General features: G+C 41.6%; 2 protein-coding genes across 3 annotated transcripts; one reads left to right on the plus strand and one right to left on the minus strand.

Annotated features, from left to right (window-relative positions):
- Positions 1-5,442: 5,442 nt before the first annotated feature.
- Positions 5,443-8,168, minus strand: bod1 (biorientation of chromosomes in cell division 1). 2 transcript variants are annotated; one of them, XM_085174607.1, is made up of 4 exons: positions 7,874-8,168; positions 7,537-7,661; positions 6,157-6,371; positions 5,443-6,077 (listed from the first exon to the last, which is right to left on the minus strand). In XM_085174607.1, the coding sequence occupies exons 1-3, from the start codon at positions 8,021-8,023 to the stop codon at positions 6,158-6,160; spliced, it is 489 nt and encodes a 162-aa protein (XP_085030733.1). In that variant the 5' UTR covers positions 8,024-8,168; the 3' UTR covers positions 5,443-6,077; position 6,157. The 2 variants fall into 2 exon arrangements, with proteins under 2 accessions (XP_085030733.1, XP_085030734.1); XM_085174608.1 differs by having other exon boundaries at positions 5,443-6,098.
- Positions 8,169-8,272: 104 nt separating this feature from the next.
- Positions 8,273-12,573, plus strand: htatsf1 (HIV-1 Tat specific factor 1). The gene is made up of 10 exons (XM_085174602.1): positions 8,273-8,490; positions 8,917-9,081; positions 9,772-10,018; positions 10,106-10,153; positions 10,276-10,430; positions 10,662-10,825; positions 10,936-11,032; positions 11,161-11,250; positions 11,345-11,482; positions 12,166-12,573. Exons 2-10 carry the CDS (start codon positions 8,917-8,919, stop codon positions 12,418-12,420), a joined length of 1,359 nt encoding a protein of 452 aa, XP_085030728.1. The 5' UTR covers positions 8,273-8,490; the 3' UTR covers positions 12,421-12,573.
- The last annotated feature ends 307 nt before the right edge of the window (positions 12,574-12,880 follow it).

A 12,880-nucleotide genomic window follows, 5' to 3' on the forward strand; every position in this document is an offset into this window, starting at 1 on the left:
CTCCCCCTCCTCAGTGTTGCCAACTTAGTGACTTTGTCGCTATATTTAGCGAGTTTTCAGACCCCCTAGACGTGAAAGACCCCCTAGACGTAAAAAAAGACGTGAAAGCGCATATCGCTTTTACTCTCAACAAGCTGCGCAGTCAGTTCTTCTTTTACTCTTTTACTCTTATGCTGTTTTGTGGATCACAAGGTTTAAAAGTACTTATAAACGCACACACACAAAGTAACTCCACCAGAGTGCCTATTTCGGGTCACTTTTGCCGGTCCAAGCCCGGATTAAGGAGCAGGGTTGGAATTGTGACATTAAAAAAAACAATAATTGCTAAAATAAATTTAATTTGTAGTTCTAAATAAACTCTAAATGCATTTAGGAGGTTTTTTACTCACTTTATGTCTCTTCCACGATGTTATTTCTCTCTCCAACAACGTAGGTTACAATTACATTAGCATGACCAATTATGCAAATTATGTGATGACATCATTTAGCGACTTCTAGCGACTTTTAGGACAGCCAATAGCGATTTTCCTTACTGAAGAGTTGGCAACACTGCCCCTCCTCCCCCATCGCTTCACCTGCAGGAAGCGACAAGATGGACACGGAAAATCTCCGTTAACGAGTTACTGCGCATCGCCCCGTGCGTGGGGCTGGACGCCACCACGCTAACGCCATGCAGCCCAGAGACGCTGCACAGCCTAAAATCCTTTCATTTTCTCAAAAGTTGACAGCGCGCCTTATGTATGAATTCTGGTTGTGCTTGATGGCCGCGAACCGATTTTATGTGGTACACAGCGCTCAGCAATCTGTCAAAAAATGTTTTAGTACGACTTTGGTAAGCTACGGAGCTGCACCGCTTGATGGATTGTCGGAGCATTACGGCTACCGAGGAGCCTCGCGGAGTGATAGTACTGTGCTTCAACGTAATATTACCCTACTGTGTATAAGGACCATAAATGGCACCTGTTAGGAGACGTGGTTACGAAGAGGATTTCAAACTCAATGCTGTCAGTCACGCAGTAGAAGTTGGGAACAGAGCAGCTGTGAAATCTGTCTTTGTTACTATGCTCAGCTCTTTTAGTTTACATTTTGACTGCCCAATTGTGAGCTTTTTGTTATGCACAAAAACAACATTGTTTCCTTTTATTTATGGAGCATTATTATTTAATAAATGCTCAATTTATTTTTGAGTAAATTTTATGTACATCTATGCTCTATGTTAATAAAAGTGCCTGTGTGACATCTGGGACACAGCTTTGACTAAGAACTCTCTTTTTGTTCTTACTTTATGGCTTTAAAAAAAAAAAATCGAGATATATATCTTATATTGCCGTCCAGGTAAAAAATATCGAGATATGAATTTTGGGTCATATCGCCCAGCCCTAATTTGCACTAACAGTTTGTTTGTTTCAGACAGTCCTTAGAAATCTCCATCAACCGCTCTTTTGATCATGTGTCTGACTGAAGTACAGGGTGGGCCATTTATATGGATACAACGTAATAACATGGGAATGGTTGGTGATATTAAAGTCCTGTTTGTGGCACATTAGTATATGTGAGGGGGCAAACCCCTCAGGATGGGTGGTGACCATGGTGGCCATTTAGAAGTCAGCCATCTTGGATAAAACTTTTGTTTTTTCAATAGGAAGAGGGCCATGTGACACATCAAACTTGGTGTGCTTGGTTTCAACGTAACTTTATTCTTTCATGAGTTATTTACAAGTTTCTCTTTGTTCACAGCCATTGACATGTTGAAGAGGTTAACACGTGAGGAGTGGATCGAAATTGTGTTGATATCTGGTGAATGCAGTAACCGGGTCATTGCAGCCAGGGCTGGACTGGGACAAAAATCGGCCCGGGCATTTTGACTAGAGACTGGCCCACCAGGTATTATAGGAAAAACCATAAATCCTTTGAATGAAAACAAACGCTGTTGTCACAGTGATGTACACTGTCTTGTTGGTATATATGTATCAGTCTAATAAACTTAAACCTACACCATCCTTCCTATTCTGGTATTCTAAACAGTACCCGAAAGTAGACTGCTTGGTCAAGTTAACCTCCTGAACTATCTACAACACATGGTGAAAACCTGAAATTAAGACAGAGAAGACTAGGGGTGAGACATGATCATTACTGATTACTGATGACAGATTTAGATATATTTTCATAAACCATTCATTTGCCACATCAATAAACAGCATGGCAGGGCAAAATATTTTTTCTAACATGGCAACCTTTAAAAAGTGAAAGGAGACAGAAAGACAGGTGAGAAAGAATAAAACTTAATTGACTTTTTGATGGCATTTTACACACAGTACTGGTACAGTATCTAGAAAATGTGGGAAAATACTGGCATCATATACAGTACTTAGCTACTTCTGAAGAAATTATGATGGTACCCTAAAAAAAATTACTATGTACAATAATGGATTTCTATAAATTTTACATCAGATGAAAACATTTGTTGTAAGATTCAAATAATTATTTGTTAAAAGTGAGACATTTTAAATGAGAATAAGAAAGTATTTCTTTGTGCCCTCCTTTCCCTGTTAATGCCCTACCTGGGCCCCTGGCAACACTTTGCTATACCCTCCCCTGCACAGTTACCAGCTGTCAGCTACATAAAAAAAGGATCCTGGTGTTATTTCTCAGAAACAGTTCATAACTTCCCTTCAACTCATTCATGTCACCTAAAAGGTAAACCTGTTTCTCCATCACCTGTTCAGCTCTGATGATTCAGTAAGGACATCTCCTGGTTTCATCTTCATGTTTCCCTCTCACCACATATCCAAACCGACATAATGACCAGCAGCTTTTACAGCTGTGGCTCCAGTAAACATCAGCTGATACTAGAAATTAATATTAAATAAATTCTAACAACATCCGCCGGTTTCCCCATTCTGGCGCAAAGAGAGAAAAGCCGATCAGCTGATCATTGATCAGTTTAATGATTGAAGTAGAAACAGGAGAGGAGGAGAATGAGAGAAGAAGAGGCAGCTGTGCAGCAAAGACAAAGAATAACTCCAGCTTTGTGTCTTTTTCATTGTAGCTGAAGTCCGGGACAAACTGTGTTCCTTTTCACCTCAATACGAAACGTATGTTATATATATATGCAATGTTTTCTCTGAATACGAGAGGGATATTAGCTACTCACAAATGGCACCCTTACAAACTCCAGCTACTGCAGCATCTCAACGAGGATGACCCAGATCGGCGCACAGAATTTGCAGAATGGGCAAAACAAAAATTGGAACAGGACCCTCAGTTCACGCAGAAGATTTTGTTCAGTGATGAGGCAAACTTTTATGTGAATGGAACAAAACTACCGCTATTGGTCTGACACTAACCCACATTGGATGGATCCCTCCAAGACTGTTGGAACAACAAAAGTGATAGTTTGGTGTGGTATATGGGGTACAACGATAGTGGGTCCATTCTTCATCAATGGTAACCTCAATGCCACTGGATATTTGAAATTGCTACATGATGAAAAAAAACTGTCACTAATGAAGAAACATCAGTGGCTGTCCTAGCTTCATTCAGCAAGAGCCCACAGCGTAGCACTCGCCGCATGTCACTGGAGAGTGGCATTCGGCTACATGATGATGTGTTTCCCTCTTTGTGCACTGAAGCTGGCACGTACCCTGAGTTTTTCCAGCAAGATGGTGCACCACCACATTATGGGTGCCAGGTCTGAGCATTCCTAGATGAAGTTTCCTGGAAAGTGGATTGGTCGTCATGGGCCAGTTGAATGGCCCCCAAGGTCTCCCGATCTGACCCCCTTAGACTTTTATCTTTGGGGTGATCTGAAGGCAATTGTCAATGGTGTGAAGATACGAGATGTGCAGCACCTGAAACTACGGATACTGGATGCCAGTGCTGGCATTTCTCCTGCGCTGTTGCTATCAGTGTGTGAAGAGTGGGAGAAGAGGGTTGCATTGACAATCCAACACAATGGGCAGCACATTGAACACATTTTATAAGTGGTCAGAAACTTGTAAATAACTCATGAAAGAATAAAGTTACGTTGAAACCAAGCACACCATTGTTTTTCTTGTGACATTACCAATAAGTTTGATGTGTCACATGGCCCTCTTCCTATTGAAAAAACAAAAGTTGTATCCAAGAGGGCCGACTTCTTTTTTTTTTGTTTTTTTTTTTGTTTTTTTTTTTGTTTTCTTTTTCTGCCTGTCCCGTTTGGCTCTTTTGCCATCAGAATTATTGTCTAAAGGCGAAGAAAGATGCCCAACGGATTTTCTTTACCAAATTGACCATCCCAGCTTTGCCGTAATGGTCCATTTGATTCACCTTTTATTCTTTATTTTATTTTCACTTGCTGAATACGGGACAGACTTGACTGGGGGAAAGAAAAGGGAGAAAGAAAGAGGGAAAGAAAAACAGTTGAGAAGAGGGACGGGGGAGAAGGGCAAAAAACAAAAACCAACAGAATAAGCAGAAAAAAAAAAAAAAAAAAAATACATATATCGATCACCTGGATCACCTGTTGAGAAAGAAAAAAGAAAACAAGCAGAAGAAAACGAGAGTAATACAATAAACCACATCACAATGATATATGGGAATATGACAGTAAATACTAAATATTAAACATTATTGTGCAGCACGTAAGATCGACAGCACAGTGTGCATTGAGGTAGGAGCCAAAAAGGGTGTAGTTTGTGTGTGTGATCACCCGTGTGTACACCTGTGAGCATGGACGCGCTTGTTTTCTTAAAAGGTTCCCTCATGTAATGATCTGCTAGAGGGTGTGGGGGGCCACTGCCCCGTCCTCCAGGGCATGAAGCAGGTATGGAGGAGATCAAAACTCCAGACATCCAGAGGCCCCCAGAACACAAGAGACCAAGGAAGACCAACAGAGGGGCAGCCGTGCCACCGTCCCAGAAAGAGCTGAGGAGAGTCCCAGATGAGGGGTCACCCAGCAGCCACGGAGCAGAAGCCAGGGGGGGCTGCAGTGACGTGCCCGTGAGCTCCGCCGGCAGCCAGCTGTGCCTGAGTGACCAAGCCCCAGGGCCGACTTCTAAATGGCCACCATGGTCACCACCCATCTTGAGGAGTTTGTCCCCTCACATATGCTAATGTGCCAAAAACAGGACTTTCATATCACCAACCACTCCCATGTTATTACAGTGTATCCATATAAATGGCCCACCCTGTAGATCGCACTCGACTGATCCATTTAGCAAAGAAGAGCGAAATGCTGCGTCAGACAGCATGTTAGACTTAACAAAGAAAACGAATAAACACCATACACCAGCTTTCTTTACACAGAAATTGCTGCAGAGGTTTCCATCATTAAAAAGCGTTACTGTCATTTCCTCTCTGTTAACTGTATTGCCATCTCCTTTAAAGACAAACTGATAAAAATATGGTGTATCAACTGATGAAAGCTTAGCAACTAAGAGGAGGTAGAAAAAGACAAAGAGGGACATGGTGGCAGTTGTTTTTAATGTAAGCACATGAGATGGACAAACTTCATATTAAGCACACACACCAAAGAAAAATCTGACATGATGAAATGAAAAATTATGGCCTGTAAACATGAAACAAATTCATTCATTGCATTGCTCTTCAGTAATTTAGTTTTTTCCCCCTCAGTCTATCAAAAATGAGTGCAGACAAGCATAAAAAATAAAAATAAAAAAAGTAACAGGAAACATAATTACTGGAAAATGTCTATATCATAGGCATAAACAGAGTGAGTGAACAATTGGCTCTGTATTAAAAAAATATAGAATTGCAAAAAAAAAAAAAAAGAAAAAAAAAAAAAAGTAATGCACATTGGAAAAAAACCCAAACAAACAAAAAAAGCCAGTACCGAAATTTTTTTTTTAACAATCCACACTCAAACGACAACAGCGCACCACTCAGCGTTGGAGCCCTTCTCCTGCAGCAGCCTCACGCAGGAGCAATGACACACTCCTGACTAATCCATTGAACTAGAGGCACAAAACAGCCTCCTCTTTCCTCCTCTTCATCGTCCACCCGTCCGATGCTGCACCTTTCCAAAGGTTAATGCAGCCATACAGAATGTGCAGACCACTAGAGACCAGCATGTGTGCCTGTATCGAGAGAGAGAGAGACTACTCATTTTTGAGCTGCTGTCGACCTTACGCTGTGCTTTGGGTTTTAAACACACACCTCAGGGGGTTTTGGGGCCAGAGGCAGACGGAGCCTCTTGTGGTTCTGTCTGTTCAGATGGAGCAGAGTTCAAACTTGAGGTGCTTTCCTCCTTCCTGTCCCCTGACAAAAAGTCGTGGATGGCTGTTTCTATGTGCGGTCGGAAAGTGTGGTTCATCTTGGGGTCCACGACCTGAGTTATGATCCTGTCCACACCAGACTCCAGCATGCCCGATCTTAAAATACATAAATAAATTATGGCTGAGTGCATGGTCGTGCAAAAGTCTTCAGTCACTTCCTCATTTCTTTATATTTTGCTAGGAAAATGGGAAATAGGTACACCAATTTATTGAAGCATGTGTAAACATAAACTGAAATACAATGTTTAACACAAAAACCCAAAAAGTGAGTACTTCAAAAACAGATCATTTCTTTATTTTATATATAACCTGTCCACTACAGTCTTTTTACTAATTTACGTAAAGAAATTAGATGTAAAAACCCCCAAAAACCAACATGTGAGTGTGCACTGCAGTAGTGCTGTCGTGGAAGGAAAGCTCTGGTTTGCACAGTCTGCATTTAACTTTATTTGTTTTATTCGTCCTGTTTTGTGGTTGGCGCTACGTTCTTCTTCATTAATATTGAGCGCAGTCTTGGGAGACGATATAGGCGATACGCCCTCATACCTCCCTGTAGTGTGTGGCAGTTACAAAAACACATTTATGTGGTTTTAGTGTATGACACGTCAACAATGAAATTCCATATCAACTAATTTTTATAGGTGACATCGTCAATTGTGTTAATTAACCCTATTATCAGGCAGACAACTGAAGATCAATGCTGTTCATGTGCTGTAGACAGTTTTTAAGGCTTGCAACTCATTCAGTGTCCTCATATTTATAAGGACACACTGCACACCATGCTGAGCTACACCAATTTTTCAGTTAATGACTGTTTGGCAGTTAGCTTGTTGTTGCAAAAATACCATTTTATGTCTGTCAAACTGCATTATCTTTGGCATTTTTCATAGGTTGAACTAAAGAAACAGGAACAGATAATATGCCAAAAGATACAGTTTTTGTCTGTTACGTGTCAACAAGAAAGATTCATTCCTTGAGTTAGGTGCCCATTTTTTCCTTGAAGGATTCATAAGCCAGTGTTACAAGGCTTAACAAACAAAACAATAGTCAGGTACAAAGGCTGGACTAAAAACGAGTGAAAAAGCAGCCAATGTTCAAAGAAAAATTTTGAAAGACCTTCTGAAAGCCTGCAGAACTACTGTTAAACGAAAAAAAGGATTATGTAAAATTTTGAGAAAGTCTGGCTCCTTGGAAGCTCACATGTGTAGTACATTCTGAACAGGAGCTGAAAGGTTGCAAAAAGCTCAAAGGAAACACTCACTGAACAACGCTTTGCCTCAGTCCGTTCCTCATCTGGTTCTTGTTGATGGACGGGTTCCAGTTCTGCGTGCTCAGGTGCGATGTGACGAAGTTGTCCACTTTCTGTCGCAGGTTCTGATAGGCCGGCTGACAACAACAGCAGCGCGGTAAACATGCAGCAATAGCGCACACTAAGTAACGGAGTACACTGTGCGTTGAAAGTATACTGTAGTATACTGTAGCCAGCTAAAAGACACTCGGATAGATTTAGGACAGTTAAAGTGGCACTGACACGGATAACTTTGTTTGTGTCAGGTTAGCTAAAGTTAAACACAAACAAAGCAGAGTTAGTAGATTACCTTTGTATCGACGTCGGCTAAACAGTCCCGACGGAACTCATCAAAAAGACCCCGGTTTTTCAGATGCTCCACAATCATCCCGATGAGCTGCGGGTCTCCCGGTGGGAGGTTGGCCGGATTGACGTTAACATTACCGCTTCCCTCGGCCATGCCAAACCCAGGAGACTATTTTATTACTTACCTGTTAGCTGCATTGAACTAGCCAACCACTTAACTATCCACACTAGTTATTCTACAAGACGTACGTTCGATTCATTACCCTCGAACAAACTGCGGGCAAAGTGATCGTTAGTCTTGCTGAACAGCAGACGCTCTCTTAAAAAAGGTAGAAGCAGAAGTACAAATCGAATGCCTCCTTTTCCCCCTTTTCTTCCACGCATGCGCACAAGTGGCATAACCTCGGATGTACTTCGTTTTAGTGCCGTTGTTACTAACTGAGGGTAAATCAAAACGTTAGCGGGCTGCGCTGAAACGTTCATTTAGAAATAAAATAGAATAATTTAAAACACATTCAAAGCACAAAGCTGGTTCTGTGGCGGGGGTCTGACTAAGATAATCTGCACCGTTAACTTTCGCACCAGCCAGAGCTCACTGTGCCTGGACTATCGCTGTGAAAGGTAACGCTAGCCATGCTGGCTAACATCAACACACTTAATCTAAGTGTTAATCACGGACATAAAAATATAGCAGAGGTGAATGACTGAATTAACCTGATATTAGCTCAGATACACCTCCTTTTGAAGACGGGCTGTAGCTTTAGCTCACATTGAGTCCAGCTGTCGGTTGTTATCCTTGACATTGTGAAGGATTAAAGCAGCTGGCTGACATTTTCGGCAGTTACAGTATAGTAACAATGATGGTACTCATATGTGATTAGTTGGCTAGTGGCAGTTAGATGGGTGAGTAATATCCAGATCATGACCCTGTGCAAGACTCCAGAGCAGGATATGAAATCCAGGCTATTTCGGTGTGATGGAGTTGTCATACAGTGTCTCTCTATATGTCTGAACATGGTAATCTAATGTGTCACTTTCTTGTCGTAGATGAGTGGCAAATCAGATCCCAACAAAGAGTTTATGGAGCAGCTGCGGCTGCAAGAGCTCTATGGTCAGAGAAATGAAGATGGCTCAGACCCATACACCTACACCGATCCAGAGGATGGGACTGTGTATGACTGGGATCATGAAAAGAAGGCCTGGTTTCCCAAAGTACGAGCTGTGTAGTTTTCTTTTTTATATAGCATAAAAGCGCAGACTAGTAAAATTAAAGTGAAAAAACAAAGCTATCATTTATTTTATGATTCAGAGAACTTATTAATGCCAGAGATGGGCAGTTTGTTTGTAGCTTACCGGCATACTGGCCTGAGAGCAACTTCCTGAATGTGGATATGACCAAACATGGTCATAATGAGTTTTTACCTCCTTTATCATCTGATTTCTTCTGAGTGAACACAAGTGTCTCTCCCTAACCCAATGACTTTGACTAACAATGCTGTTGAGGGAGTTTTTATCACTAGTAGATGCATCAATTAACCAGCAAATGTTAAAAGACCTTCGATAAATGAACAATAAAAATTACATAAGAATTCCTAAATGACATTAAGAGTTCAGCCTCCCTAATAAATGTATTTTCTGTTGACCCTGATTTATGATGGACTCCGTGTTCACATCAGTCTTGGGTTTGTGGTTAAAGACTGTGCTGAGATAAGTGTTCGACTGCACTATTATGTGTTATCATTTTGTTTGCATCCAGAGCAATAATGATGTAATATCTTTGAGTGACAGAGGATCTACTTAGGCTTATTTAGCTGTTACAATAACAGCTTTTATTAGATGTGTCAAAATTGGTCAGAGTTTATTTCTGTGTTAATATTAAGTAGGTTTGATTTGTTCCTCTAGATAACAGAGGACTTCATGGCAGCCTACCAGGCCAACTATGGCTTCACTGAGAAATCGGCTCCGGATGGAAAGAACACTTCCCTGACCAGCACCAACCCAGCAGCACCCGGGCCTGACAGCAAACCACCACAAAAACCAACAGAAAAGGAGAAACCAGAAGATCCCGCGCCAAACTCGGCCTCAGAGCAGCATGAGACGCCAGGCAAAGAAACCAAACAGAAAGGGGAGAAGAGGAAAGCTGAGCAAGGTAAATTGACATCCAAACACATATGTGCAATTTTTAAGTTGTAAGTGGAATGTGGCTTTTGATCAGTTTCCCTTTTTCTGCCCGTAGGATGGTTTGATATTGATGAAAGTAAAAACACGAATGTCTACGTGTCAGGTTAGTATCACCTACATATCCTTCTTCTGAATGCCAAGAAGCTGGCGTCCCATAAAGTACCTGACTCTGTTTATCACGTGGCGCTCTCTTGCTCTAATCTTTCTCTCCTCTCTTCTTATCAGGCCTGCCTCCTGACATCAGCTCTGAGGAGTTTGCCGAGCTGATGTCAAAGTGTGGGATTGTAATGAGGGACCCCATCACTGAAGAGTACAAAGTCAAACTTTACAAAGACAAAGAAGGAAATCTGAAGGGAGATGGTCTTTGCTGCTATCTAAAGGTTAGTCTGTCCTGCTTCACCATCTGCCCGGTCAATGCCCCAGACACGCACCATAACTGTGCAAATGTTGTCACTTGATATTGGCAATATTGGCCGTAGAGGGTGCCATAGAATACATGGAGCAACAACGTTATTTGTAGTCCTCTTGTTGAGTGGATAGACAAATCTCCTGCTCTTGCTTTCTTTACTCTGGTCAAATGACTGTGTGTATTTGTTTGTGGTTCTCTGCAGAAGGAGTCTGTGGATCTGGCTATACGCCTGATTGATGAGTCAGAGGTCCGAGGTTATAAACTGCATGTGGAAGCAGCACGATTTGAGCTGAAGGGGCAGTATGACGCCAGCAAAAAGAAGAAGAAAAACAAAGATTATAAGAAGAAGCTACAGCAGCAGCAGAAGTAAATTCTGTTTTTCTGTTCTTATCTGTTTATTTCTGTGTAGCAGGAATGAACTCCTCAGTAAAAGCACTACTGGCCCCTGTTTCTTTATTCTTCGTTTTGTTTTGTAGACAGTTGGATTGGAGGCCGGAGAAAAAAGGAGACGCGAGGAAGAGACATGAAAAAGTTGTCATCATCAGGAATATGTTCCATCCCAGTGACTTTGAGGTGTGAGAGAAACACGTATACACACACACACACACACACACACACACACACACACACACACACACACACACACACACACACACACACAGCATTGTGCATTAATGCATTAATCTCTTTGCTCTCTGTAGGAGGACCCACTGGTGCTGAATGAGTATCGTGAGGATCTGCGGAGTGAGTGTGAGAAGTTTGGGGAAGTTAAGAAGGTCATCCTCTTTGATGTGAGTTTGATTTCTGTATTTTGAAGGTTGTGGTAGGAAATTAGTTAATAAAAAGTGGAGATGAAGTGGATGCGTGGCTGTATTTGTGCTGCAGAGACACCCGGACGGCGTGGCATCAGTTGCTTTTAAGGAGCCTGAGGAAGCTGATGCATGTATTCTGTCGTTCAACGGGCGCTGGTTTGGAGGAAGGCAGCTATCTGCTCAGCTTTGGGATGGAACGACAGACTATCAGGTAAATAAAGACAACAGAAATATTGAGGTTTTGGGGGTCTTGATGATTCACAGTCAAAAGTAGTAATACCTAGCCTGTCATATAATTAGCTCCCTGACAAGTTGGAGTAAGTTACACAATTTCTAAGTGACGTTTTGGTTCCTGCATAAAATGAAATCTGCGAAAGTTTTAATTGTTCCAAGGGACAGATTTCAGAATCTGCTTCGTTTTCTGTGCTTCTGTTTGCAGTTAAAGCTTTACTTGGTTGTTCTTTCACTTTCATATATTAGTTAAAGGAGATCCCCTGAGCTTTTCTGACAGCTGTAATTGTCTTTAGCATTCTGTTGTACAGTTCAACATGTGCTTTGTGCCTGAAAGTTAGTCTTTTTTTCTTTTACTGTTGTTCATGTACATTATTGTCACTTTTTTGGGTGCTAGCAGCACTTTATTGTATGAGGTGCTGATTAAATTTTAGGGAAAATATTTATTTTATTTTAAATGTCCTGTTTCATGACCCAGTTTAAGGTCAGATTTAACTATCAGACAGATAGCCTGACATGTATCTCTAGAATAATTTGGTACACAGAGGAGTTCATGGTAGACTCAGTGATTGCACAGTTATATTTGAATTATTTTGATACGTTAGACTGCCTTAGACTCTCCACGTGGTAATATCTCTCACCTTTCATGTTCTGTACATGCAGGTAGAAGAGACGACACGCGAGCGAGAGGAGCGGCTGAAGGGTTGGTCACAGTTTTTAGAGGGTGGAGATGGAGAACAGCAGAAGGACTCCAAGCCTGCAGAGAGCAGCACAGCGACAGAACCTAGCGAGCCCTCCAGCACCACTGAGCCAGAGCAGCAACCCAAATCAGAACCGCAGTCCTCAGAGGAGCAACAGGAGGAGGAAGTGGACTCCACTGACAGCAGCCTAGCAGGAAGTGAGGATGAGGAAGCTTAGATACTCCCATCCTCCTTTTATGGCCCTGTGTCAACCAACTAGGATGTCCTGCTTAAAGTGAACTTTGGGAAAACTTCCTGTTGAGAAAGGGAGGAGGAATTTGGACAGTTTGAGCTGTTTTGTAATGTAGAAAATAAAACTAATTTTCTCTAACCTATTTTCATCATTGTGGTTCACCCTGTAATTAGACGCGCACTCAACCAGCTTGCTACACCTTACAGCACTCCCATAATTCAGTGCAGTTTGCTGACACTATGCATTATGCTGACAAAGCTAAATATTAATGACAAAAAACAAGAGAGACTGAAACTGTTGGATTTGAATGTGTTTGGCTTAATTATGTTTTTCATTTTATTTCACTTTGCTTTGTTTCGTTCTTTAATCACTGACGATTTTCCGAGCAGTATTGGAACATAAAATAATCACATGATGGAAATGTGAGATTGCAAAGGGAGAAACA

The sequence above is a fragment of the Neolamprologus multifasciatus genome, chromosome 10 (genome assembly GCF_963576455.1).
Source record: "Neolamprologus multifasciatus chromosome 10, fNeoMul1.2, whole genome shotgun sequence".
Lineage (NCBI taxonomy): Eukaryota > Metazoa > Chordata > Actinopteri > Cichliformes > Cichlidae > Neolamprologus > Neolamprologus multifasciatus.